General features: G+C 37.7%; 3 protein-coding genes across 3 annotated transcripts in view; 2 read left to right on the top strand and 1 right to left on the bottom strand.

Annotated features, from left to right (window-relative positions):
* The first annotated feature begins 247 nt into the window (after positions 1–247).
* LOC118281801 (AH receptor-interacting protein) lies at positions 248–8,434 on the top strand. Its single transcript, XM_050702053.1, has 6 exons — positions 248–438; positions 512–697; positions 1,122–1,284; positions 3,354–3,540; positions 4,319–4,461; positions 7,707–8,434. Exons 1-6 carry the CDS (start codon positions 361–363, stop codon positions 7,928–7,930), a joined length of 981 nt encoding a protein of 326 aa, XP_050558010.1. The 5' UTR covers positions 248–360; the 3' UTR covers positions 7,931–8,434.
* Positions 8,435–8,549: 115 nt separating this feature from the next.
* Positions 8,550–10,277, bottom strand: LOC118269463 (uncharacterized). Its single transcript, XM_035584588.2, has one exon. The coding sequence runs from the start codon at positions 9,747–9,749 to the stop codon at positions 8,574–8,576; it is 1,176 nt and encodes a 391-aa protein (XP_035440481.2). The 5' UTR covers positions 9,750–10,277; the 3' UTR covers positions 8,550–8,573.
* Positions 10,278–10,838: 561 nt separating this feature from the next.
* Positions 10,839–27,962, top strand: part of LOC118281786 (uncharacterized) — a 31,214-nt gene continuing 14,090 nt past the window's right edge. The window contains exons 1-14 of the mRNA XM_050699543.1: positions 10,839–11,091; positions 11,275–11,425; positions 11,788–11,963; positions 12,324–12,644; positions 13,150–13,287; positions 13,460–13,575; positions 13,829–13,937; positions 18,408–18,530; positions 18,888–19,080; positions 19,645–19,862; positions 22,893–23,196; positions 23,519–23,742; positions 24,516–24,656; positions 25,088–25,354. Coding sequence (XP_050555500.1) covers positions 10,933–11,091; positions 11,275–11,425; positions 11,788–11,963; positions 12,324–12,644; positions 13,150–13,287; positions 13,460–13,575; positions 13,829–13,937; positions 18,408–18,530; positions 18,888–19,080; positions 19,645–19,862; positions 22,893–23,196; positions 23,519–23,742; positions 24,516–24,656; positions 25,088–25,354 — 2,640 coding nt within the window. The 5' untranslated portion in view covers positions 10,839–10,932. The remainder of the gene's footprint in view (positions 11,092–11,274; positions 11,426–11,787; positions 11,964–12,323; positions 12,645–13,149; positions 13,288–13,459; positions 13,576–13,828; positions 13,938–18,407; positions 18,531–18,887; positions 19,081–19,644; positions 19,863–22,892; positions 23,197–23,518; positions 23,743–24,515; positions 24,657–25,087; positions 25,355–27,962) is intronic.

Below are 27,962 nucleotides of genomic sequence, written 5' to 3'. Positions count from 1 at the left end.
ATAATACATTACTGATAAAAAAAATGATAAGGAATAATTCCTGTATTTTCAGTATTTGTAACTTTTTTCCAGACTTCAAAAACAGGAGGTCAAAGTCGGTTATTTTAAACATGGTTTACTGAAATTCACAAGCTCATATACCTAATTTTGACCGAATTAAGGCGAGTTACAAAAATTGTACCTAAAATTGAATTGTACTAACACAAATCAGAACCGGGGCAACATTAAATACGCTGTCAAAGATTGACAATGTCATTTTGTCACAAACAAAAATTCTAATTCGAAAATCACGTATGGTTGTGGTGTGAAAATAAATAAATATTTCTATATTTTAATTTAATCTTATTAGTGCCATATAAAATGACTCAACCAGCTCCTATAGTCAAAAGCCTTATATACGCTGGGCAGAAATATATTCCTATTGCTAACGGCAGTAAGGTAATGTACCATTCTTTTAATCCTCACTTCTTAAGGTAAACAATGATTTTTATTGACTGATTAATCGCCACAGGTACATTTTCACTTCCAAACATGGAAACTGGGGAAGGAAAGAGTGTTGCTGGATGATAGCAAGAAGATTGGAAAGAAGGAACCCATGGTTTTAGTGATAGGACACAAGTTTAAGCTAGAAGTCTGGGAAACTATCGTCAAAATGATGGCTGTCGGAGAAGTTTCCAGCTTTAAAGTGCAGAAAGAGGTAATTATGCATTTAACAATAAAATTCTTCTATATATAGTATAGTTTAGAAGTTAATAATGTAGTTAGCAAATTCTTGTAGTAAGTGTCTTTAATGCCATAATTTTAATTGATTTGGTATCAATTAAAATTATGATAATATGTATTTTATTGGAACCTAGTCAGTCAGAGATGAAACTGATCACCTAACTTTTAGACTTTATTTCTTTTACTTTTGTTCCCACAAAAGTTTGTTCTATTTATACCTATGTGAAATAAATGGATATAAGTAATTAGATATCATCAATACATTTATTAGTGTCCCATATAACATTAAAAGCAAAGTAAAGTATGTGGTATCCACATTCTAAAGAGAACTGCAATGTAAAAAAATACCATACATTAAAGTACAAACACAATTTCTAACTAGAGTTATTTATTCACAGCTAGTCTTCAGTTACCCCTTCATATCAAAGACTCTACGGGAGTTAGGGCAGGAACAACACAAGAAAAAGCATTCATGTACCATGACCCTCCACACCGAAGGTCTAGGGCATCCAGACTTAGATGACCTGATGAAGAACCCATGTGACCTGGAATTTATCATAGGTGAGTTATTTTCCTGTAAACAAGTCAAGTAAGATAACATTTCCTAATATAAATTCCATTTTATACAGTTTCTGTAGGAATTATGTTTCTTGTTTTTAACTAGATAACAAAAATTGAGGTTTTATTTCCTTTTAATATTCTATGTAATTGCAATATATTTGTATATGATGTCATGGTGACCCAGATGTTTAAGACTCATGTTTCTCATACTCATGTATGAGAAACATGAGTGCAAAACCTACCAATAGGAAGTACCAATGTGACTTTTTTCAGAGTTGTATGTACTTTCTAAGTATTTGTAGACACCAATGAAAAGCAGTAAAGGAAAATGTTATGAGGATGCAATTTTATATACCATTCATATAAATTGAGCATGGTTAAACCACATGTTTACCACAAGTTATTAATTAAAAGAGCCCAAAATGAAATACTCATTAATACAACAGAACCACTCAATGGTTATCTTATCTTATTTATATCAATATTGTATGATATTGATTTGTTGTCAGCTTCTGAGGTTTATTGTTATTCAAAATAATCTCATTTCAGTAAGTAAGCTAGGTACTACTGTTTTTATGTTAAAAGTTCATCTATTTGCTCATTTAACAGATTCTTATTTTTATATAAACTCTACTGAGAAAGATTTCCATCCATGCAATAGCAATAACGAAAATTAAAGTGACAGCATTATTAGCTAGTGGTTGTTATCACAACTTATGGATCTCAGGTTTGATTCCCGAGTCAGCAAAGGATTATTGTAATAACTGGAGAAAAGTTAAAACAAAAGTCAATTGTCTTACAATGCCTTGAGGCATTAAGTTCATCTGTACATATGTTTGTATCAAAACTTAAAATAATCAAAAACCTTAACCAGGTGTTCTGGTCTCTACAGATTTATATACGTAATAATACTACATTTACGCGACGTCTTGCGTTAGCGACTTAGAAACGAACGCGAAGCGGTGCGCCGCGGCGCGAAAATAACACGCTGTTAAAATCTATTGTCGTGGCCTACGTGACCACCCGCACATAGGATACAACGAGCGATCAATAGGGATGATGACGGGGTATGAAAATTAAAAAAACTAGGTATTTAATTAGTTAGGTAATAAAAAAATATTAGACACGTATTTTTTTTTTATTTTGCCATATAAGATAACAATACTTAGATAAAACGAATCAAAGTTTAGGAGTGGGAGCTAACTACGTCACTTTTAAGTATAAAACGTACACAAAATTGACGTCACGCGATATTTCAAATCGATATATCTTCGAAAGTATTTGTTTCTGTAAGAAAATAAAAAATACGTGTAATATTTTAAAATAATCTACAAGACGGTTTCTCGGTATTATTTGTTTGTTACACCGACTTCCGAAATTAAAGTTATTTTTAACTTTTTTAGTGAAGTCGGTTTATTTTTTTGTAAAAAGTATTTTATTTCCCACTTTTTAGTTGCGATACTCAGTATCACAACTAAAAAAGTCGGTTAAAATTCTCTATCTCAATAACTACTTTATTTATTTGTATTGTCACAGTCACTTAATTAACTTTATTGTGATTTCTATGTGAGTATGAAGTTCCATTGGCCATTTCTGGTCTTCTTCATCTGTTCCACCTCTTCAAAGGTTACTTTTTGACTGTAAATGCTTTAATTCTAGATGAATATACCAAAATCACTATATAGTTCCCTATAATATTTGAGGAGTTCCCTCGATTTCTCTAAGATCCTAACTTGGTGACAATGGGACCACCTCAGAACTATCTTCTTTCGAACAAAAAAAGAATTTTGAAAATCCGTCGACAATTGACGGAGTATTCGATGAACAAACATACAAAAAAAAAAAACATACAAACAGCCGAACATAGTACCTCCTCCTTTTTGTGAAGTCGGTAAAAATAGTCATCTATCCTATTGGCTTGGTCACACCGCATCGCTTTGAATTCGCGTGTCACCGCACCGCTTCGCGTTCGCTCACGCAAGACATCGCGTTACATACTAATCTATCAGAAAAATAAAGACGATGTTATGAATAACTTAAAAATATGATCTATTTCTACATCATTCTAGAAATACTAAAAGTGGAGAGATCAGATGAGTATGAGAAAGAGTTGTGGCAGTTGAATGCTAAGGAGAGGACAGACCTCATACCCTCACTGAGAGAGAAAGGCAACAAACTATATGTCGAGAAGAAGTACAAAGAGGCTGAGGATGCATACAGTGAAGCTCTGTATATCTGTGAACAACTTATGGTCAGGTAATAAATAGATAAAAGGCTTTGTTACAGCTAAAGTAATAAATCCAGTCATTATTTATACTATACAGCCAATAATGGCCAACTGAGTCTTTAGATAAATGATACATAATTAATTAATCACATTGACTAACTATTATAAAAATATTTTGTAAGATTTGATTAAAGTAATAAAACAAGCAGGTGTAAAGATAATAAATTGATCAATTTATCACATTAACTAAGCAATTTGGTAATTATGTGTAATTCCTAGTCATTATGAACACTAGCTAATTAATCACTCTGACTGTAACAGACTTTATTACATCTTCAATTTAATAAAAATGGTTTATTTTACAAGTAACTTGCTGAGACATTTTAGAACAAATGTTTTTCCCAGAATTGATCATTTTTCCCCATGATAAGACCACGCCCGTCCTCACCGTGACGTAGAATTATGACACCATCATGCCCCATTATCTTCTCTGTCGTTTCACTCATGACAGAGCGGCCGTGGTCAAATTGAGGTGACCGTATTTGTATTGGGAGCGGATGCTGCTTTTCTCACGATCTCCCGCCATCTCTCCCTGTTTATGGATTGTCTGGCATAGTCCGACAGGGATTCCTGTACCCGATTTGACTTAATCAGTCCAGCGCATATGTGATCTGCCTCGTGATCTGGTTCCTTCTACATTATACTGGACTTATAACATAATTGACGTAAAATAAATTGATCGCTTTACTATCAGAAACAACTTAAACTCAAACATAAAACTGAAGCTGTATTACTGTTTTTCTATAGAGAAAGGAAAGGCGATGAAGAATGGGTAGAGCTGAACAAAGTAAAACTGCCCATCCTACTGAACTACGCACAGTGTAAGCTGATCAATGGAGAGTATTACGCGGTCATAGAACACTGCAATACTGTTCTAGAGTATGATAAAGGTAGGGTTTCCTTTTTAAAATATACTCATAGCAGTTCTTTATTTTTATTGGAAGACCTCCTGCTTAATCAATTCAGTACCCCTGACGCGTCTGTGCGTTCTGTTACGCACACTATATGCCGGCGACTCATATGTGCGTTTCATACATTTTACCCTTTCCTTTAGCGTGTGCCATCGATGTCCCATGTGATACAATCAATTGGTATAATAGGTAGGTACTATAATATGATACATAATATAACACAGCCTATTATAATATACATTATTTTATTGTATGTCAGCAAAACGGTAATATTTCACGGAAAAAAGTTACAAAGACTGAAAATACAGGAATTATTCCTTAGCATTTTTTATGAGACATTTAGACTTGTCATTGTCACTAGGTGTGGTATTTTTTTTTTCAATGTTATCTCGATCATGATAATATTTAATTGCTTTTTCTAAGAACCCTAAAATTTCACAAGACTCACAGTTACGAACAATAGAATCTCGTTAGTTTACTGATAACGGCAATACAATGTATGTGTCTTTGAAGATTACTTACTATATAATAATACTAATTTATTTAAATACTAATGATTATTTGCAATAAAAAACATTTTTAACAAAAAAAAAACCGACTTCAAAAAATAAATATTCCAAAACAAATTAATATGCACTAAAAAGTAAAAGAAATAATTGCGTATTTTTCAACAACTTAATAAATCAACTAACTTTACTAACTCATCACACACATTATAATGTAAGTAGGTACATTTATTGTTATTTCTGGAGTCGGTGTCAGCCAACTAAGATAGGTTTGTTATTTACCTATTTTCACAACAAAACATTACAGTTTTACACCAGTTGTAAGTAGGTACTTAACCACCACTCCGCCCGTACCGTGCTAGTTGTTGGCGTTTCCTAGGCTGACACCGACTCCAAAAATAACAATAATTGTACCTACTTACATGATAATGTGTGTGATGAGTTAGTAAAGTAAGTTGATTTATTAAGTTGTTGAAAAATACGCAATTATTTCTTTTACTTTTTAGTGCATATTAATTTGTTTTGGAATATTTATTTTTTGAAGTCGGTTTTTTTTTTGTTAAAAATGTTTTTTATTTCTTGATTTTTAGTGAATAACTTATTTGAGTATGGGTCGACCTATTAAACGCGCTGCTCATATGAGACAGCGCCGTTTAAATGAATAATATTAATATCTATCCATATTGACGCATAATTACATTATTTTCAAATGTATATTAACCTGATACCCTTACTTATGATCTGCTGAGCCGACAGCTGACAGTAACCTGTTCATAAGCTACATACATAGTCAGTTTTCAAACACACAAACAGATTAGATACCCACATAGGTATACAGTCATGTAACTCAGACAGAACATCAAGCTTTTTTTTTTGAGGGTGGAAAATCATCCAATGACTTCTCTCGTCTTGGGCGAGGCGAGAGGGAGTGTCAGACTCTTACTGACTAAAAACCACCCCGTTCCTACTCCTGCTTTTCGAACCAGAGCCCCGGTAAACCCGCTAGGTAGTCCGCAGCTCTGGATCAGGCATCAGCCCTACTGGGCCCCATCTGTGGTGGTCTGATGGCTCTTTGAGGCGCGCGCAGAACGCGACGCGCCGCACGCACGGGTCTGGATCTGGTCGGGCGGCGAGCAATCCCTACTCGCCGGATCCTTGCAACGACTCCTTGCGCATCAAGCTACCCATCATTCTATACCAGATATGCTACTATCTGTCCTGAATTTTATGGCTACTGAGAAAGATAAGCTAGTATGCATCACTTCAACGTAAACGCAGAGCTCATTCTGCTCATTTTTAAGGAGTTCACTGGATTATCTTCCACATTTATGGTCAGACTTTAAAAACAATTATATGGAACCACACTGCCATCGTACTCTTTCAAACACAAAAAGAATTTCACAAATTGGACTATTACTGCCAGAGATATGCATTTGTCAAACACAAACAGATTAGGTACCTACATATACATGTAAATCAGACAGCACATCAAGCTACCCATCATTCTATACCAGATATGCTACCATCTGTCCTGAATTTTATGGTTACTCAGAAAGATAAGCTAATATACATTACTTAAACTCAAACGCAGAGCACATTCTGTTTATTTTTGAGGAGTTCCCTGGATTATCTTCTACATTTATGGTCAGACTTTAAAAAAATTATATGGGACCACACTGACATCGTACTCTTTCAAACACAAAAAGAATTTCTCAAATCGGTCTATAACTGCCGGAGATATCGATTAACATACATAAAAAAAAAGTTTTTGTTAATTATCTCAAAAAGTGCTGAACCAATTTCGATAAAATTTTAATGGAACAACGTCTGATGTAAGACCTACGAAATACAACAATTATCATCCAAATCAGTTCATAAACGACACAGTTATTCGCGAACAGAAATAGTAAATGTTTGTATTGATATTTGTTTTTGTTAATTATCTCAAAAAGTGCTGAACCAATTTTGATAAAATTTTAATGGGACCACCTCTGGTATAAGACCTACCAAATACAAAAAGAATCATCAAAATCGGTTCATAAACGACAAAGTTATCCGCGAACAAACATAAAAAAAAAGCATATATACGGTCGAATTGAGAACCTCCTCCTTTTTTTGAAGTCGGTTAAAAATACATAAAAACTGCTAATCCTGCGAGATCTCAAAATCGGCGATCGCTTCAGCCCCAATCTCGCAAGATTTGCATTCCGTAAATCGGATAAATTTTTCAATCTCTTCACATAAATTATGTTTTATGATTATAAATTCCACTTCATCGTATCAGGACCATAAGTTTGAAATACAAATACATAATATTTGATTATATTTTTGTAAGCATATTATCAACGCACATATGCGTCGGGACCTTTCGAGTGTCGAACAAACGCACATGTGAGTTTCGGGCACATGAGAAGGGTAAACCATGAACGCACTCTAGTAATGTCTTTTAATTCGGACACTGTTAAAAACCGCAGGGCAGTGAATGTGAAGAGAACCTTCCTCTTAAAGAAGGGGTTTGCCATGATCCTCATGCTTGAGCACGCAACATGTAGCCGACAGTTAGGTCGTAAAAATGTAGAGGATCTGTTAACTGTTCTTCAGTGGCTGGTTGCAGTGGTTACAGTTCGACTGTAATTGATTGTTTAACAAGACTATCAACCTACAAAGTACTTACTCAGACCAAGCAAAACTTACATAAACTTATATACTTTTTTCCAGATAATGAAAAAGCCTTATACCGAAGAGGTAAGGCTCACATTGGCGCGTGGAACCCCGACGAGGCTGAAGAGGACTTCAAAAGGCTAAAGTCCTTGAATCCGTCCATGTCGGCAACAGTCGACAAAGAACTCGAACATATAAAGAAATTAAGAAAACAAAAAGAGGTACAGGACAAAGATGCGCTTAAAAACATGTTTGTGAAAAACGCAAATGGGACCACATAGCACATGGAATAAGGTTTAATTTATAATTGGGCCGTGTAGTGTTATAAGGTTCTATATGCATGGCATTATTCTGCTATCATCTACGCTCGAAGTTGATAATTGACAAAAATATTCTTATATCCTTAGCCTTAGGTTGAATTTTCTTCAATCATCCCTTGTTTTGATTGCATATTGCATTGTATGGCCCTAATCAAATAAATAAGTACATAGTAGAGTAGTACAGTATTTAATTATGATTATGTAAATGGAGCTAATATTTTGTGTTAGTATGTTATTTACTTATTATATTCTCTGTAGGAATAAAATGTATCCTTTGAAATTATCGGTGTGACATGTGAATGACCAAATAACTATTTTATGACTTATCTTGTATGCTGTGAGTTAACAGATGAACGCAATAATGTCGACGCACATGTACGTATTTATTTTACGTTATTATTTAAGTAAGGTATATAAGTGGAGAAATAGAGATGGCTATATTAATATCTACTAGCTACTCTCGAGCAGTTTCACCCGTTCTGCTCAGCTCCTATTATTTTTTTTATTTATTTTATTTATTAATTTATATCAGGCAACGAAGGCCCATATCAATACAATAATACTATACTAAAACATAAAATACTATAAATACATAATTCTTATATTAATTATTGAGGTCACACGATGTGACGATGCGTGGCGTCGTATTACGCTGCTCGGTGTCACGTAGCCTGCCTCGAAAACGCCGGTATATGACACCCTTCGGCCAAAATTCTGCCTTGAGGAACTTCTCTAGATGTTGAGTTGGAACTCGCACCACAAACGACTTGAAGTTGGTATTTTGACGCGGTTCCAACCTTACGACCCTCAAGGTCCAGTTGGTCTTCACCTTCACATACTCCACGATGTCCTCAACCTTCGTGGTGTGGTGTAATCGGGACACATACAGCAGCGTCGTAGGCACAGCTGGACGCAGCAGCATGTTAGGTCCGGTCAGTCCAGTACCGCACTGATTGCGAGAAGTAAGCTTCTTCTTTTGAACTTTGATGAAGCCATCCTTATCACACTCAGGCTTTCCTGGACAGCGCTGTACCGGAATCCTTGATACGGATTCACAGCGCCGGTTCTGCTTACCCCTTTTTGGCTGCTTAGGTAGCGTAGCAGCTGTTTTGTTTGCGGCAGCAATTGCGGCGTAAGCTACTTTGGGGGTCGACGTAGCTTCGCGTGACGTGTTCTCTGCACGTGGAGAGACACGAGGAGCGGCGGGGCACGGTGCATCGACCTCATTATTTGCACTAGGCGATGAGTTCAGTTTCGCCGATGCAAAACTGCTGACTGAAACGTTTTGCGCCCCGCGACGTGTGTTCACGTTGGCTTCGTCTTGAGACCTACTTTCCGAAACAGCATTGCGTAACAACACTATCTCGGCACGCAGTTCCTGGATGGTGGCATCAGACGTCTCCAACTTGCACTGCATCTGGGCCAGGCTAGACTTCAATGATGTGATATCCTTCAGCAGCCTGGTGACATCTACGTGGTCGAAAGTGACGGGCGGCAACTTATGTAGCTCCTTCGCCACAAAAGTCGGCACGTCGTCAGGGTCGGTCGCCTTCATAAAGGTGATGATGTCTTGGACGCTCTTATCCGTGCCATCTCTCCTCCTCGATGGCATTTGGTCCAGCTTCCCGGTCGTTTGGTAGAGTAGTATCTTGCCTTTGCTGATCTCGTCTTCTTTGAAGTTCGACTTGCAAATTTGCATGATGCTGATCTCGTCCATGGTGTCGATGGCATTTTGTATAAACGCCAACAGCTCGTTTGCGATAAGTTGTTGCGAACTCATTGCGAAATATCGGGCAGCGACTTACGCCGCGACCTTTGCGTACAACTGCAACACGTCCGTACTCGAGCGCGCATCGCACTGCACTATTAGCCAGAGCGTGATGCCTTCTTCGATAGATGCTCTATCTAACACAAAAATAATAATTTAAATGAGACGAGTAGTTCCGGCAATTAGCGCGTTCAAACGTTATATTAGTGTAGATTTAATTATCCAACCAAAGCAATATGATGCAAATAAATGTATTAGATATTAATTTTGATAGATTAATATTTATAAAAATGCAGACTTTCGAGGAAGGCAATAGGCTATAAAATATTCTACGATCAATAGGAGCAGAACAGCGGGTGAAACCGCGCAGAAGTAGCTAGTTCATATAATTATACACTTTATGAAACCGGCAATAAGAATAATTTTCTTTTACACATAAGTACATAAAAATAGCTTTATTTACTTACAAATTAGTAGTATATTGTATCGTAAAGCTTTATTGTGAGCAAATTAAATGTATGCAATGTAAATGTACTTAAATGTATAAAACTAGACTAAATACCTCATAATGTGCTACTCTATCGTGATAGTATATCTTACTTCCGTGTATTTAGATAACCTTTTGTACGAAGACTTTTCTAAATCTATTCCGAATGTGACTAATTTATTTCAAACTTTTATTTATTGTTTATATCTTAAAGAAATATATTTTACGTTTAACAAATTGATTTTTATTATTTTGTACTCTACAATGTTTAGCTAAATGTTTTCACATTGATTATAATATGTTGCAAGTGAAATAATCTGAAAGTCACAAAAAAATTAATTAAGACAAATTAACAGTAAAAAAAATCTTGATTTATTTGCTCCAAGTCACAAAGCGACGCGAAATACGTTGTTAAAAAAACTTTAAAATCTAACATAATTTCTAAACGCAAATTAAACTGTCGCTGTCAATCTCTAGTGTCAGTTGTGTAGTGTTGTGTTCCAGATTCTAGAAGTTTACCCGTGTTGTTTAATGGCATAATAGTAGTTTCTATCTTATTCACACTTATACGGTATTTGTCGTGTCAGAAAAGGACAACTATAAAAACACGCCGGTTCAGTAACATAACCTCAAAACAAAACTCAAATCAAAACTTTTACGAAAGTAAATAGTGTGTTTATTTATTTTGTTTGTTTTAAAGTTTTAAGAATGGCAGAAGAAAATGGAACTGCTGATACTGTTGAGGAAGTTCCTAAAGTCGAAGATGAGAAAGTTGAAGAAGAATATGCGTATTTAGATCGAGGAGGTTTCTCTTCTGAAAAGTTTAAAATTGAACTGCGTGGCCTGCCGAAATTTTACGGAATAGCGGTAGGATAACAGTTGGACTTTTTATACATTTAGTTACTAATAACAGACTGATCAAATTAGGTTTATATCTCTAAAGTTTATATACTCTAGACCAAGTTGTACAAATGTAAACAAAAGTTATTGCCACATATTGTCTTTTAAGTTTTTGGTTAACTGGATAACCATTGTAATATTTTCTTTTAGGAATTAAAAAAGTTGATGAACCAGAAACTAGGGTTGAAAACTAGTAAAATCAAAAGGCCTAGGAATGGCAGCCAGTGGTTGTATGCATGTTTCCAAAATGATGAGGATCGGAAGAGTGCAGTCGAAGCACTCAATGGTTATTCATGGAAAGGTAAATGTAACAGTGTTTTTATTTTATTATAAATCTATGAAACGTAGAGCTTGTGTCCTGATCTTTTAATATTTATAGTTTTTGTGAATAAAAGACCATTTCTTTGCAAAAATTAGTTTATTTATTTATTAGTAAAAAAATATGTATAATTTTACAGCTTAAGCCAATACATTATACAGTTAAAATGATATAAAATACTTTACATCATGTACCTACTTTATAAATCCCAAAAATAATTTTTAGTTATTGATTATGAAGGGACCTGCATGCATTGGCTCCCTGCAATCTCAATTAAATTTATTGGCCTTGCTTGAGTAGATTTCTCACTATAATAATATGTAATAATACATTTAAATCTTCAGGAAAGACCCTAATAGCTGAAGAAGCGAAACCCGCCCCAGATCCATTAGTTAGAAAGAGAAAGCAAGATGAAGAAGTTGGTCAGAATAAAAAAAAGAAAGAAGAGGACAACAGGAGTCAAGAGGAGAAGTTGAAGGATGCTACCACTCCTTTTTGGAACATTGATTATGAAGAACAGGTAAGTACACACAGGTTTTGAACATGTTCATGTTAAAGTAATTTGAGTATAATGTTTATACCTACTAAATAATGGATACAATACATTCACACACAACATCACGCCTTTTATCCCCGAAGGGTAGTACCTCCATAGATAGAGGTGCACATTACTACTACTGAAAAATTCCGAAAATCCGAAAAATGCCCAGTAATACTTTACCCGACCCGGGAATTGAACCTGAGACCCCTTGTCCGGCAGTCGCACTTGCGACCACTCAAGTACATAATGGATATTTCTAAACTATTTTCAATAATGGACAAAGGAAGTAAGGTAAATAGTCAAAAGACCTTTTTTAATAAAACTTTATTTGTTTTACAGTTAAAACTAAAAGAAAAGGAAATAAAGCAAATACTAATGAAGTTTGACAATGAAAGGTGGAAGATAGATAAGAATAGACGCAATGATATTGAAGCCAATAGAAAGATTCATGATGGCCTCAGTTTTGAGCTGAGGCCGATCCAAAAATCCCCAGTAACAGTGGGATATAGGAACAAATGTGAGTTCACAGTGGGGTATGACGAGGAGTCCAAGTTACCCACTGTAGGGTTCAGGTTGGGCAGCTACGTAACTGGCACTGTGGCCGTCGGACCCATACAAGAAATGATCCACATCTCTGAGAAGACTAAGAAGGCTGTTTTGGTAAGAGTGTTATTTTAAATGTTTATTTAATTTTCTAAACTAGATGAAGTATTCTCTGTGTTATACAATTTTTGATGGTGTAATTTACGTCATGCTCTTTTCATTCTCCTAAAAATTAAAAATACGATTGCAAAATACAAGCAAAAACTACTGAACAGATCTGAATAAAAGGCATAGAGATATTATAATTATTTATTTATTTTATACTTTATTGCACTCATACATAAAACACATTTACATTGTAATATGTAGTAATTTAAGTACAATGGACAGTCTTATCGCCTACGGTGATTTCTTCCAGATAACCTTATAATAATTGTTATATGCCCGAATACTCAAACGCTACTCAATTTTATGACGCGTGACGCTCTCTAATGTAGTTCTGTCACTATCAATTCTTTATAAAATGACAGAGATAGCACGATATTTTAGTACAAATATTCGGGCGGTAGTCTGATAACACCAGGTGCATTTGATGAAGTTGCTGACAAATCAATCATTTCAGATATTTCAAGATTTTATCCGCAAATCAAAGTTGGCGCCATTCTCTCCAGCTGATTACACAGGGTACTGGAGGTTCCTCACCGTGCGGGACTCCACCTCCACTGGTGACGTCATGCTTATCGTTGTTATGCATCCCCAAGTAAGTTTGTAAACGAAATTAGTATTTGTGTCTTAAGATATAAAGTTCAGAATGGATAGCATCTAAAATGTTGTATACACGTCTAGTTTGCATAACCATGTTTATGGTCAGTGTAAGCTGCATAAAATATTGTTTAAAATGATTTTACGTAATTTATTTTTCTTCCTTTCAGAACCTTACAGAAGAAGAGATAGATCAGGTGAAAAGAGATTTAATCGATCATTTTAATTCAGAGGAAGCTGTCGCTTGCGGGATTAAATCTCTATATTTTCAACTTGTTATCAAAAAGTATGTACCTACTTTTACACAGTATTTGTTTTCAATTGTTACATAGATACTATATTTTTTATTTATTGCACATGTATTTGTATCGTCGACTTTCGGTTTGATATGATAAGTAAACCGACCGTTAAAATATTAAAAATCATAGTTCCAATTAAAAACTTTTATTCCAAAAAATTGTCTTTACCACTCATACAATAGAATATAGAATTAAATAATATATGTATATAAGAGTTAAAATATAGATTTTTACTTCCAGGCGAGTAGGCGAGGACGGATCTAAACCAGTCCATCTATCAGGGTCCACACATATCATCGACACTATACTCGGCAAACAGTTCAGGATATCGCCTGAAGCATTTTTCCAGGTATGTAATTTAAAAAATATTTCTTTTTAATGTTGCCTCTCTATGGTATTTTCTCATGGTGCGTTTACAAACATACAATTTCATATGCACATGATACCCAGACCCGAAACAACAATTTCTACGTCATACAAAGCATTGTTCCGTCCCGGAATCACAGCCGCGTAGTCCCCAGCCATTGAGGTTTTTTTAATGAAACAAACGTATCACATGATGGTAAGCAAAAGCCGCCGCCCCTGGACACTCGAAACACCAGAGGTGTTACAAGTGCGTTGCCGGCCTTTTGGGGTTAGGAATTTAAGGATTGTTGTTCGGAAAACAGGGATTGGTAAGATTCAGCCCCGGATCTACATTTTTTTTCACCCGGGGCAAAATTTGAGAAATGCCGCCCCCACCTACTTTTTTTTTTTTTTTTTTTTTTTTTTTTCATTAGGATTTTGTCCTGTGTCGTGGGTGCGTTTACAAACATACAAGTTCACATGCACATGACACACAGACCCGAAACAACAATTTGTGGATCACACAGCCCCGGATCTACATATTTTTTTTGCCGGGGCAAAATTTGAAAAATGCCCACCTACTTATGTTTATTTTCACCTTTATCACCCATATAATTGTAAGTCTATGACTTCTATGACTTCTACGAATGAACTCCATACTTCAGATTCATTCTGGGTCATTAGAACAATCTATCCGATTTTAAATTTCGAATTTGAGGGCCTACAAAACTTCTTCTTTAAGTTGAGCTTAAGAAAGTGCAGGAAATTTGTCGCATATGTATTAGCAGTCACCTTGTTTATTTTAAGCTTTGACAAAACTGCTACATCAATCCTAACTTTATGTGAAGGGGAGGTGAAAGAACTGACTTTGGGTTGGTGCACATTTTTTTGTCCCAGTACAAGTCTTTCTCTGAAAGGCCATTCTTTCTTAATGTAATGTAAATTTCGTGCTCGACTGTCCCACTCGCACAAAAATCATGGATACTTTGTAAATCCAGACTGCTGACCCAAAAGCATAGATATTATTTTGAGGTCTCCACAGAGTTGCCAACAATATTCGCTATACTTTGAATTCGACGTATTCCTCTCGGGAGGTGATAATACAACTAATTTTTGAATTCGACGTATTCCTCTCGGGAGGTGATAATACAACTAATTTCCTACAAAAATAGCCCTGAGGTCCTTGGGCGAAAAGTGGCTAGTTTCTGAGATATTCAACATTTTTGGTTTTGGTAAAAATATCCCGAATTGATTACAAAAACATCAATAAATAAAAAAATACTGGTTGGATTTTAGTTATTTTAGTTTTAATCAGTTGCCAATACATCAGTTATCATTTATAAATACTAATTATGGCACAAATATCATTCGTTTTAAAATAGCAAGTAATTTCCTATCAAATTTTGTTTTGTGTCACTAATTTGGTCGATAGAAATCAGGATTTATTTAAAAAAAATATATGACACTAAGCGTACAAACTATTAGAAAAACTTCCTTGGTTTAGTATCTACCCAGAAACATAAAATTATTTACAACATTCTCAAAGATAAATTAATTAATTGATGATAAGTAGAGTGTAAAGAGAAAAGGGCAATTTCAAAAACATCTTTATTTGCAAAAAAATTTTCAAAGTAACCTTCCCTACGACGAATACATGCCCAAACACGCTTCTTTATCTCTATGACGGTCACTCTTGGACTGAATATGCGTCTAATTTCGTCATTATCTTCAAATATGTTTTGGAGAAGAATTTCGATACACGGCCTATTCCATCCGTATAAACAAGAGACTTTATGTAAAAATCAACCGGCGTTAGGTTCTGGTCATTGTGCATGCCATGTAGTCATGTAGTGGGACCGCCCTGTCAATATATACGTGGGAACCGAAATATCCTACCATTGCCGCACAGTAGATCGATAGTGCTCTGATCAAACTATCACAATATCCATTATTAGCCCCAAAATATATAAATATATTTATTGATGTTTTTGTAATCAATGCGGGATTTGTTTACCAAAACCAAAAATGTTGAATATCTCAGAAACTAGCCACTTTCCGCCCAAGGACCTCAGGGCTAATTTTGTAGGAAATTAGTTGTATTATCACCTCCCGAGAGGAATACGTCGAATTCAAAGTCACCCTGTATACTTAATTTAATTTAGCAAGACTCTCGTTCGTTTCTTTGAGACAGGCACCGAACCATAGGTATTACCATTGTACAACAAGACACCCTTCAGACTTCTCTTAGAAGAATCAATAAATAACCTCCATGATGTGGAATCTTAATTATCAGCTCCCAGTTTCATGACTACTTCAGGAATATTATTACCAGTGAGCCCTCTTGAGAGATATATTTCGCGAACTCTTTTTCACGATGCCTGTACCACGAAAATGTGGTTCTTGGAGCCAATAGATTTTTGTCTTTCAGTCGTGATCCTAGGATTTGTGCAGCATCCTTTGATAGACCCAAATCTCTCACTAAGTCATTTAAATCATCCTGGATAAACTGTTGAGGTGAATCTATATCAGGATTGAATTCATCTTCAACGGTTCTTCCGTTTGAACTTTCATCTGATGATTGCTGTTGGATGGTGGAAAGAAAAGGTGGAGGAATCGAAATTCCTGGTCCATGAGGTACAGGTCGTTTAGCAGACGGTAAATTAGGATACTGAATTGTATGTTTGTTTTTCGAATGGACACCCTTTACATCACAAGAGCAAAAGTAACAATCGACAAGTGCTAAATAGTAAACATACAAACTACTCACGTTTTTAAAACAAAACACTGTCGTGGAGACAAATCGACGAGGAAGTTTTCGAACATAGCTTCATCTCACGGTAATCAAACGCGTGCTGCCCCGATCTGCGATTCCTGCAGGCGAGCAAGAGCCGGGCGCGTATTTCTAATCGACTTTATGTACTTTTTTTTTCTTTTTTGATGTCGGGGGAAACCTTCAAAAGGCGCCTAGCTTTTTGGGGAGAAAGACTAGGGAGTGCGGGATTACCTCACTAAAACCACCCCGGTGGCCACCTTCAGCACCGATAAGGGGCACCGAGACCTCTAACTAGACCTGCTCCGGAGCCCCTATGGTGCAACGCCTGTTACGGCACATCCCTAGGGAGACATGTACTTCCCATTAGCCTCGTTGTGCAAGTTGCACGTGACCACTGTGCCACCGTCTTCCCTAAGGTCGCTAGATGGGCATCTAGAGTCCCCACTCTAGGTACCCGCGACCCCAAAGGTCTACCTGCAGTTGACGCAGGCGGGATTAGGCGTCAAGACTGTTGCCACCTCGACGCCTTCTATGAGCAGGATCGGCCCTCTCACGATCCCGCTCAGCAGCCTCCTTTTGGGACATTACAGTCTCACAAAAGGAGGCCACCTCCCTCCAGTTTTCTGTATCTGCCAGCATAGCCTCTACTACTGCTGGCAGAGACAGGTCTCGCCCGATCTTGGTAACCACAACCAGGACCCGCCGCTCCGAGACCCACGCCGGACACTCTTCGAGCATGTGCTGTGCGGAATCCAGATTACCTCCGCAGTGGTGGCAATTTGCCGTGGTCTCTCGCCCAATCTTGTTCAGGTACTCGCCGAAGCAGCCATGTCCGGTCAGTACCTGAGTGAGCCTGAAGGAGATGCGCTCCTCTCTTTTCAGCCAGGCTTCGAAATGCGGCAAAATGGCTTCGACAACGCGCTTGCGTGAGATCTCTGGCTGTTGTAGCCGCTCACGCCACCGCTCGAGCGCGTGTCGCCTTTCTTGCCGCCTCAGCCTAACGAACGCCGCTCCTGGCACTCTACCACTGCCGTTTTGACGGACGGAACGGATTTGGTCGTAGACCTTCGCGTCCATATCCGCCAGGATATCCAACGGCGGAAAGCGAGCCAGGAGCGTTGCCGCCTCAAAGGACACCGTTCGGTATCCTCGTGGGTTACGGATGGCCATTTTCCGCTGCAGACGATAGATTTTCGTTCTGCAACGTCAGACGCCTGACAGTCGAGCTGACCAAACAGGCGCCCCGTAAAGGACCATCCATCGCACGACACCCGCGTAGAGGCGGCGAACTTCTTCTCTTATGTACTATGCCTACGCACTTAGCGAATAATAAAATGTTCGGGCAGCACGTCTCACTCCGCGCTCAGGGTATCGGTCAAGTTGATATGGCCATGAAATTCCTGTACTTGTAGGTACTATATTTATTCCGTGGTCAAAATTAAATAAATGATTTTGTTGTCCACTGGTCCGTGAAGTGTGAATTTTGCCGCCCCCTAAATTTGCCGCCCGGGGCATGGGCCCCGGCTTGCCCCCTAGATCCGGGGCTGGTAAGATTGGGAAGGGAACCTCACTCACACAACGAAACACAACGCAAACGTTGTTTCACGCTTCCGTGAGGCCGTGGTATCATTTAAATGAATCTTATGTCACTAAAAAAAGAGCAGGATCACAACTGGTTTTGTTATTTATTTTTGCTTATAGGTAAATACTGCGGGTGCCGAAGTGTTATACCAAAGTGCGATCGAGCTGAGCCAAGTGCAGAAAGAATCTACGGTTCTCGATATATGCTGCGGTACCGGCACTATTGGATTGTGTTTTGCCCCGGTAAGGACTATAGCTACTTAGCTAAAACTACTAAATAACATACAACAGCCTGTGACACTCCACTGCTGGACTGTTGGAAAGACCCATGTCTCTCCTAAATCGTTGCCTTTATTAAGAGTTTTTCGCAAGTGCGACAACAAACATGAAATTGAAAACTCACATACCGATATCGATCATTATCTCATGAAAGTTAAACGTGATTTGCTTCAGAGATAAAAATATCAATGAAACATAAGTCAACAAATAAAATAACTGGGACTCGTCCTTCTTAAGTTAGCTTGTACAGCTTGACTAATTCAATACAATTAATAGAATAACAAAAATAATATTTTTGTCTTTACACCCATTTATTTCCAGCACTGCGGCAGAGTACTAGGCTTGGAAATGATAACAGAGGCGGTGAAGGATGCGCGAGCGAACGCCGAGCTGAATGGTATACAGAACTGTGACTTCTTCGCCGGCAAGGCCGAGGATATCCTGACGTCAGTGCTCGCCAGGGCTGACGGGGACGATATTATTGCTATCGTGGACCCACCTAGAGCTGGATTACGTAAGTACAATGTATACTTAATATTATAAAGCTGTAGAGTGTGATTGTTTGTTTGAACGCGCTAATCTCCGCAACTACTGGTCCGATTTGAATAATTATTTTTGTGTTGAATAGTGCATTTATCGAGCAAGGCTATGGGTTATAAAACATCACCCTGTGATCAATAGGAGCCAAGAAGAGCGGGTGAAACCGCGCGGAAGTAGCTAGTGTCGTAATATGAGGATGTTAATTAGGATCCCACTAGAATTGCAAAATAAAATGAAATTCCTGTAATGGTTATTTATTATAATTTTATGCTAACAGACAATACATTCATAGTGATCGGTTTATTTGTGGTATGTACTTCAAATAATGTTTAATACTTACTTTAAACAAACTAACTACAACCACTACACAAAAATAACATAAAAGTAAAAAAAACATGTTTGCTACATCATAACAAAAAAAAACACAGGGGCACCTGTCCTGTCTTGAAACTAGTCGAGTTGTCTAGTCGAACAGTTTCGTAGATAAACCTGATGAATATTAGCGTCACGAAAGTTAAAAGACAAATAAAATCTACAGACATGAGAGCAGTAACGCAGCTGAGGAACACCCGGAAAGTGACTCGCCTGGTCTACATATCGTGTAGTCCGTCATCAGCTGTGAAGAACTTCGTGGACCTCTCGCGGCCGTCCTCGAAGACATTGAGGGGGGCTCCCTTCGTGCCAGTACGCGCTGTACCTGTCGACATGTTCCCGCAGACTAAGCACGTCGAATTGGCTATATTGTTTGAAAGAGAGGTACGATATTCTTATTATTACAACTATTGAGTGTTAAGAGATTGAATGTTAAGATCAATTATGCTTTTGTATGCCGGTATAAAATACATTGTGTCTCGCGTGGATCTGCGCTCCCGGCATGCCACGGGTAATTAGTACATTATATTATTACTTACAAATATTGTACTTAAATGTACCTATCTTTATATATATAATTCTTCTGTAAGTGTGTTTGTCACTGAACTATTCTTAAACGACTGGACCGATTTTGTGTGTATTTAAGGGAATCTGAGAATGGTTTTGATTCACAATTTTATCCGCTGGACAATGTTTTTTTAATTAATTTTGTATTAGTAGTTGTTGATTTTGCAATGTTTTACATTGGATCCGACAAATTTTCAAATTAAAGACGCGTAGACAGGACAACGTCTGTCGGGTCCGCTAGTAATCTTATATAATATTTTTAATAACAGGAAACTCCGGCTTCAGTAGAAGAATCAAAATCAGTAGACGCCGTACAAGAGGACACATCAAGTCAAGAAACAAGCGAAACTACAGATGTAGACAGACAAGGAAGTGATGATAATAATGTAGCGTAGAGCTATATATACAGGGTGTCCGGTGGCAGAATTAGGATTTAAATTTCAAACTATTTTCGAACCGTTAGCGGAGGGGCGGACGGGGTGGTCTCGTTCGATTCGTCATTCATGCGGATTCCTTAGCCACGATGTCGCAGTGGACGGGTGAAGAACGTGCGTTCGCAATCGAAGCTTGTTTTAAAGCAAACGATTCCTGTGCTATTGCTCGTCGAAGATTTTGTTCGCGGTACAATATCCGACGGTTACGTGATGCGTTAAGCGAAGATTTGATTCGATTGTGGGTGCGGAGGTTCAGAGCAACCAGTTCAGCAGCAAATAATCCGCGGCCGGCACCTAGTCGAAGGTCGAGGACTGATGACAACAGCACTTGTCGCAAACAGTTTTCGTGATAACCCGCGACAGTCCGTGCGTAAGAGAGCGGCTGCTCTAGGGCTCCCAAAAACGATTGTGCACGAAATATTGAAAAAGGACCTTAAACATCACCCCTTTAAAATTCAAATTGTGCTGGCGCTTAAGCCTAGTGATCACAATTTGCGCAAAAGTTTCTGCGAAACAATGTTGCAGCGATTTCGTACGGTGAACACAATCTTTTGAAGTAATGAAGCCCATTTTCATTTAAATGGAAGTGTAAATAAACGGAACTGTCATTTTTGGTCACCTATAGGACAGAACCCACGATTGAAACATCAACAGTCACTTCACAGTCCCAAAGTGACGGTTTGGTGTGCATTGTCAAGCAGAGGAATAATCGGTCCCTATTTTTTTGAAAATCGTCAAGGACAAGTCATTACTGTGACCGCCGTTTCTTATCGGCGAATGCTTACCAATTTTTTTCTGTCAAAATTAAGAGAACATCCTGCCTACAGTTCACAGACATGGTTCCATCAAGATGGCGCCACGCCTCACACTGCTAGAGAGACCATAGCGCTTCTTCGTGATTTGTTCCCTAACAAATTAATAAGTCGTTTTGCTGACATCCCCTGGCCACCCAGGTCGCCGGATCTTACCCCCATGGACTTTTTTCCGTAGGGGTACCCCAAAAGTAAAGTTTACGAAACCGCCCCACCGACCATCTCAGCATTAAAAGAAAATATCGTTCGCGAGGTTAATGACATCCCGACGGCCCTTCTCCAGCGAGTGGCGCGGAATACTGAAGCCAGATTCCAAGAGTGTGTCCGACGTGATGGTCAACATTTAGACAAAAAAAAAATTAACAAATAAAATCCGCAATTCCCTTCTTTGTTATAGTCATTGAAATAAAAAAAATATTCTGCCGTTTTTTTATTATTTAATTTTAAAATCCTAATTCTGCCACCGGACACCCTGTAGTATTCGTTATACTTAATACATTGTTCTTTACAATTTTAACAATTTTGTGTATTACTTTACCCCATTATTCACAAAAAAAACCGACGTGAAACAACGTCCCCAACCTGCTAATCAAATCAAAATGAAAAATAATCTTAATAATTGAACCCTAACTTGTGTTTATTAATCAGAAGTACGATGTTATTGGAAATTCCCTTTTGAATTATTTACTGACATGAATAACTTTAACATCATAATTAACTGGTGAAAAATATTAGCACGCGTTTAAATTACACCATCAGCACTATAAACCTTAAGCTGAGGAGACATGTTCATGATCTCGTGTTTGACTTGGTCCGACTTTGATACGATATTTCAAAATATACTTAGGTGCAGGAGCACTATTTGTTTATCCGTAAACATCACAAAACAAATCTTCACTCTAAATAATTTCCAAGCCGACGGTTTACCACAAACCTATCTATCCTATCCATAATGAAATAAAATGTTAATCTGCCGGGGCCTCATCTCGGGCGCGCGTCAATTCGCCAGGAATTTAATAAGGCGCCCGCCACCGCCTTGCATTCCACCGCCCAAGTGCCGAGAATTTCGATGAATATACGTATTTATTAATGTGGAACTTTCTGGATATCTTCACGAATTCAGTTTTACAACTAGTGTGAATATCCCGAATTTGGCTATGTGTTAATTTTATTTTAAAAATTAAAAGTAAAAATATTTGTTCTAATTTACGGTGATAGAATTTAGAAAATATTTATGTGTATTATTAATAGCGACAAGAAGATTGTTTTTCTTTTTTATTGTAACCGATTTTTAAGCATATCATTGAGAAATGTTTATTTATAGTGTTGATAATTACCTAGGTACAAATACATCTAACAATTAATACGATAGGCACCTAGGTACGCTTCATGTCAGTGGACTGCTTTAGTCGTGTTACAACACTAGAGTAAAGTCGGAAAGCATGTTACGCAGTAGTTATGTTATTAAAATAAAAGATTAAAACCTCTGCTACAACAAAAAATAATCCAAAGGTTTGGCTGGTAGTAATACCTACGGCATTAAGCTCACCTTGTGTACATATTTAGGTGCATTATGAACTAAATAAAATATAATAAAAACACACTTTAAAAATAAACATTCTCTTCTCATCTGTACAAAATCCCTAACACTTTTTGACTCGATTGTACAGCATCCCTACATACCGTCACCTCTCTCAATAAGACCGCGTCGCTATATATCTTTGCATAGTTGTGGTGCTGAGGGATCTTCTCATTGTCTCTCCGCCTGTCGGACCAGGCGGTCAGGTCTAGGATCCAAGCAATGTGCTAAAATCCACCGAATCACAATGGTGTTAAAGTGCATTGTAACAATTTTATCCCTGTATGTGTGTCTTCATTTCTCGTTTACAATCAATAGCAATGCTGGTAAGTAATCGATCCTACTTTATCTGGTTTTGTTAAAAATTCAAGAAGGATTTCAAGTTTTTAACATATTTTAAGAATCCTCTAACTTATTGCTATAATATTTCGTCTTTTTAAAGAAAGTTCTTTGAGTTTCTCTACTTTAAAAAGTTTCTAAAAATTGATTCCTTAACTGCCGTACTCAGAGTCATTTAGTGATTACTTAAACTGTTCTTTAGTAACAATTTTGTATCGAAAACAGTTACTAAGTATTGGATTAAGTAACCATTAAATAACTCTGAATACAACGGTAAGAGGTTCTTTATACGTTACTTTCTATTTGTAGCAGACTATATAGCAGAAAGTGAATCAGTGTTGGATCCGAATGGAGATTTCTTACTAAAATGGCAGATCAACTATGCAATCAGGAAGATTCAGTTCCAACTAGTGGTGTCGGATAAGGCTCCTACGTTCTACTGGTTTGCTTTGGGCTTCTCAGACAGAGGAAACCTGAATAATTCTGATGTCTGCGTGTTTTGGACCGATTATAAGGGGAAACATCACTATGAGGTAAGTTTGTGTACGTTTAGAAAATAAATTACAAGACATAAACCGTTTGTTGACTAGACAAAGTTCTTGCTTGCATGGAAATAACGTACCATTTCCGAAACATGTTTTTAAATGCGATTTCTCATAATTTTTTTACCGACTTCACAAAAAGGAGGAGGTACTATGTTCGGCTGTTTGTATGTTTTTTTTTTTTTTGTATGTTTGTTCATCGAATACTCCGTCAATTGTCGACGGATTTTCAAAATTCTTTTTTTGTTCGAAAGTAGATAGTTCTGAGGTGGTCCCATTGTCACCAAGTTAGGATCTGATGATGGGATCTTAGAGAAATCGAGGGAACTCCTCAAATATTATAGGTAGAACTATATAGTGATTTTGGTATATTCATCTAGAATTGAAGCATTTACAGTCAAAAAGTAACCTTTGAAGAGGTGGAACTGATGAAGAAGACCAGAAATGGCCAATGGAACTTCATACTCACATAGAAATTACAATAAAGTTAATTAAGTGACTGTGACAATACAAATAAATAAAGTAGTTATTGAGATAGAGAATTTTAACCGACTTTTTTCGGTCGTAGTCGGTGTAACAAACAAATAATACCGAGAAACACCGACATCCGAAATTAAAGTTATTTTTAACTTTTTTAGTGAAGTCGGTTTATTTTTTTTCAAAGATTTGATTTGCAAAGGAAGTCTGTTAATTGTCCTCCTCAATAAAATCAATGTTAGACATAAGTAGTTATGCTTAACAAGCTAATTTTTGTGTTTCCATAGGACATGCATGCGGATGGCGAAGGGAAACTATTACGGGATTCACAACAAGACTGCGACAACTTCCACCCCGACCCTGACACTTGGAGCTTCTTATTCGAGCGGTTTTTCGACACCTGTGATGATGACGACTATGTTATTGAGGTGATAATTAAGTCATAATAGACTATTTTATTTTCCCAATTTAGGATTCGAAGTTCAGACTAGAACCCTCGTATACCTAATCGGATCTAGGTACTCACTGGCCCAATAGGTAATTGCAAAAATTATTTAAAGTTAAACTTAATAACAGGCACAAATAGTCTAAAAATAATAAATAAATAAGTGGGCCCTTCCAATAGGGTGCAATCGCACCTACTAGAATTAAGTACCGTAACATCGGGTTTCTTTGACCCTAGAGGGTAACTTTAACCCACATTCTACAACCAATAGGAAATCAAAACAAAACGTATATTAGTTTTTCATGGGTCTAAAATTTTGGGTCAAAGTTACCCTGTAGGGTCAAAGAAATCCGATCTTACGGTACTTCTACTTGAAGCTTGAAATTACTTTATTTTCTTATTTAATTTTCCCAGGACGGTACAGTCCACATAGTTTGGGCTCACGGGACCGACAAACTATTCTCATCTAAAGGTCTCTGCCTCACGTGCACACCATCACATGACCACGGCTTCATCAGAGTGCGTCTCTTCACCCCAGTAGGGCTGAAGCAAGTGACTGATGCGTACCAGCTACGAGTCACTAACAAGGATCTGAAAGTTCCTGGGGATGACACCACCTACTGGTGTCATGTTGTCAAGCTTCCGGAGTTTGTTACGAAGAAGATTCATCATATTATTCAGGTGAGGCATTATGGGAAATAAATGTTTTGTACAGTACTTAGAATTAAAGGTTTGAAGGGAAGAGCTGTTATTAAGCAAGAGGTTAGAAGTTAATAAGCAGCGTATTAAAAAAGGGCCACTCTTATTTTAAGGTAAGTAGTTATTAGTGAAAAACGCAAACCAGAATTGTATTATTTGGCGTTCCATTGTGACAATATGCGTAAAATCATCGTAATCTCATGAAGTAGGTACAAAGAGGAGATGCTATAATGTGATTGTGCACTGTGACAAAACAAATGGGCCCTGCCCAATCTACACTAATATTATAAAGAGGAAAACTTTTTAAAGCTCTAACAGTGAAACTTTGTATTTAGACACTTAATGGGAAACGAAAGAACATAGGCTACTTTTTATTGCAAAATATAGGGGAGAGGGGTAAAAATAGGGGATGAATGATCAAATGGAAATTCGTCATTTTTAAAGCTATAACAGTGAAACTTTGTATTTAGAAACTTGATGGGGACCAAAGGACATAGGCTACTTTTTATTGCACAAATATAGGGGAGAGGGGGTAAAAATAGGGGATGAATGGTCATATTGAAAATTGTCATTTTTAAAGCTGTAACAGTGAAACTTTGTATTTAGACACTTAATGGGGAACGAAAGAACATAGGCTACTTTTTATTGCACAAATATAGGGGAGAGGGGGTAAAAATAGGGGATGAATGGTCATATTGAAATTCCTCATTTTTAAAGCTGTAACAGTGAAACTTTGTATTTAGACACTTAATGGGGAACGAAAGAACATAGGGCTACTTTTTATTGCACAAATATAGTGGAGAGGGGGTAAAAATAGGGGATGAATGGTCATATAAAAATTAGCCATTTTTAAAGCTGTAACATAGGGGAGAGTGGGTAAAAATAGGGGATGAATGATCATATGGAAATTCGCCATTTTTAAAGCTGTAACATAGGGGAGAGTGGGTAAAAATAGGGGATGAATGATCATATAGAAATTCGTCATTTTTAAAGTTGTAACAGTGAAACTTTGTATTGTACTTTTTATAGCGAATAAAAAGGGTAGAAGTTGTTTTAATTTTGACCACCAACCACTAACACAACCACGCGGACGAAGTCGCGGGCAAAAGCTAGTGCTATTATAAGTAAAGAGGTGTAGATAGATTATAAGGGCTTAGAAAGTAGCACATCAAAATGTGGACAATTGACGTGTAAGTTGTAGTATAAAACTACATGGTGCGAAATAGAGAGGGGCGTGGTTTGTAAAGTCTCGCATTCCACGTAAAGTGCCACACAATATGTTAAAGGACTATTCAATTATGACATCTCTTTGCATTTGCTTTTGTTCGATACTCATCGAACACATCATCATCAGCAGTCTTGACTCAAGTAGGTCGCGCGGCCGCACCAGCGGAAAAGCGTGAGCTACACGAGTCAGTGCGCGATCGATCGGCATACTTGTAGCACTCATTATCATTATTAGCATTAATTAGCGTAAAGTGTCGGAATAAACGAACTCTGAATCTTAGCTCAGCCTTATCATTTAGCACCCGAAATATCTAGCAGCACGAACTTTACCGTTCATATTGGTCCTTCGAGCCGGTCAAGGACTCCGCGACCGCGATAAATCATAACGCGTAGTGCTTGTACCGTACCAGCAATCTGTGGGTTGCCGCGAACGAGATCAGGCGTGAGTTCACAGGGATCTACAACAACCGTGGGGAGCTACCCGCGCATCAACAACAGCGAGCCAGCAGCACAGCAGCAATAGCCGTAGGACTAGCGGCTTTCAAGTAAGAGCGTTCCGTATCTTCTGTCTCACTTAAGTTTAACAGCAGCACAATGGAGACTTTATACTTCCAACAAACGGAATTAGCAGAGAGCATTGCCAAGGTCCTTATTAATTTCAATAAGGATAGCAAACAGCGTAAGAACATCGACTACTGTAAGAAGAGATTAGATCTTTTAGAGTTGTATTGGAGAGAGTATCAGCTAAACCACGAAAAACTAGTGCCGTTTGAAAATAGAGGTCATAAGTACTTCGTAAATTCGGAGTTCGAGCGAACAATGGAGTCCTATAAAGCAGCGAAAGACGCCATATCCGAATATTATGATGCGTTATGTCACCAACCAAAGCCGCCAGGACTCTCTGATCTAGAAGACAACCCTTGTAATCAGCAAGTAGCAGCATCAGCAGGTCCTTCGGGGGGCAAATCCTTAAAGCACCAGGGCAACGAGCCATCCTCAGCATCCGCCAGCCCGGCGCGCGAGTCTAAAGGTATTTATAGCAAACTAGATGATATGATGCGCAAGCAACATATCAATTTCAAAGCATTCGCAAGAACCGTAGAAAGCATAGATGTCGAATCCTTGTCCGATAAATGGGAGTTTGAAGACGCCTTGCGATTATTACAAACTCGATGGACAGCCGTAGACAACAGCCATTGGGAACTAATGATGGGGTTGGAAGACGACGAAGCGTACGAATTAAGCTACATCAAACATGAACGTACGTATAACGGCTTGAGAAAGTCTATCAGCTCTAAGATGTGGGCAACATCGTACCGTGACAAGTCCACACTGAAGATGGAAATTCCTGTGTTCTCAGGTA

This window comes from Spodoptera frugiperda, chromosome 2 (genome assembly GCF_023101765.2).
Source record: "Spodoptera frugiperda isolate SF20-4 chromosome 2, AGI-APGP_CSIRO_Sfru_2.0, whole genome shotgun sequence".
Lineage (NCBI taxonomy): Eukaryota > Metazoa > Arthropoda > Insecta > Lepidoptera > Noctuidae > Spodoptera > Spodoptera frugiperda.
This window is presented reverse-complemented; position numbering and strand designations above follow the sequence as displayed.

What these genes read in the sequence shown, in the direction of transcription:
- LOC118281801 (XM_050702053.1), top strand. Translation starts at nt 361, where the DNA reads ATGACTCAACCAGCTCCTATAGTCAAAAGCCTTATATACGCTGGGCAG. An exon ending in GCTTTAAAGTGCAGAAAGAG is followed by an intron (nt 698 to 1,121) that starts GTAATTATGCAT and finishes ATTTATTCACAG; the next exon opens with CTAGTCTTCAGTTACCCCTT. An exon ending in TGTTCTAGAGTATGATAAAG is followed by an intron (nt 4,462 to 7,706) that starts GTAGGGTTTCCT and finishes ACTTTTTTCCAG; the next exon opens with ATAATGAAAAAGCCTTATAC.
- LOC118269463 (XM_035584588.2), bottom strand. Translation starts at nt 9,749, where the DNA reads ATGAGTTCGCAACAACTTATCGCAAACGAGCTGTTGGCGTTTATACAA.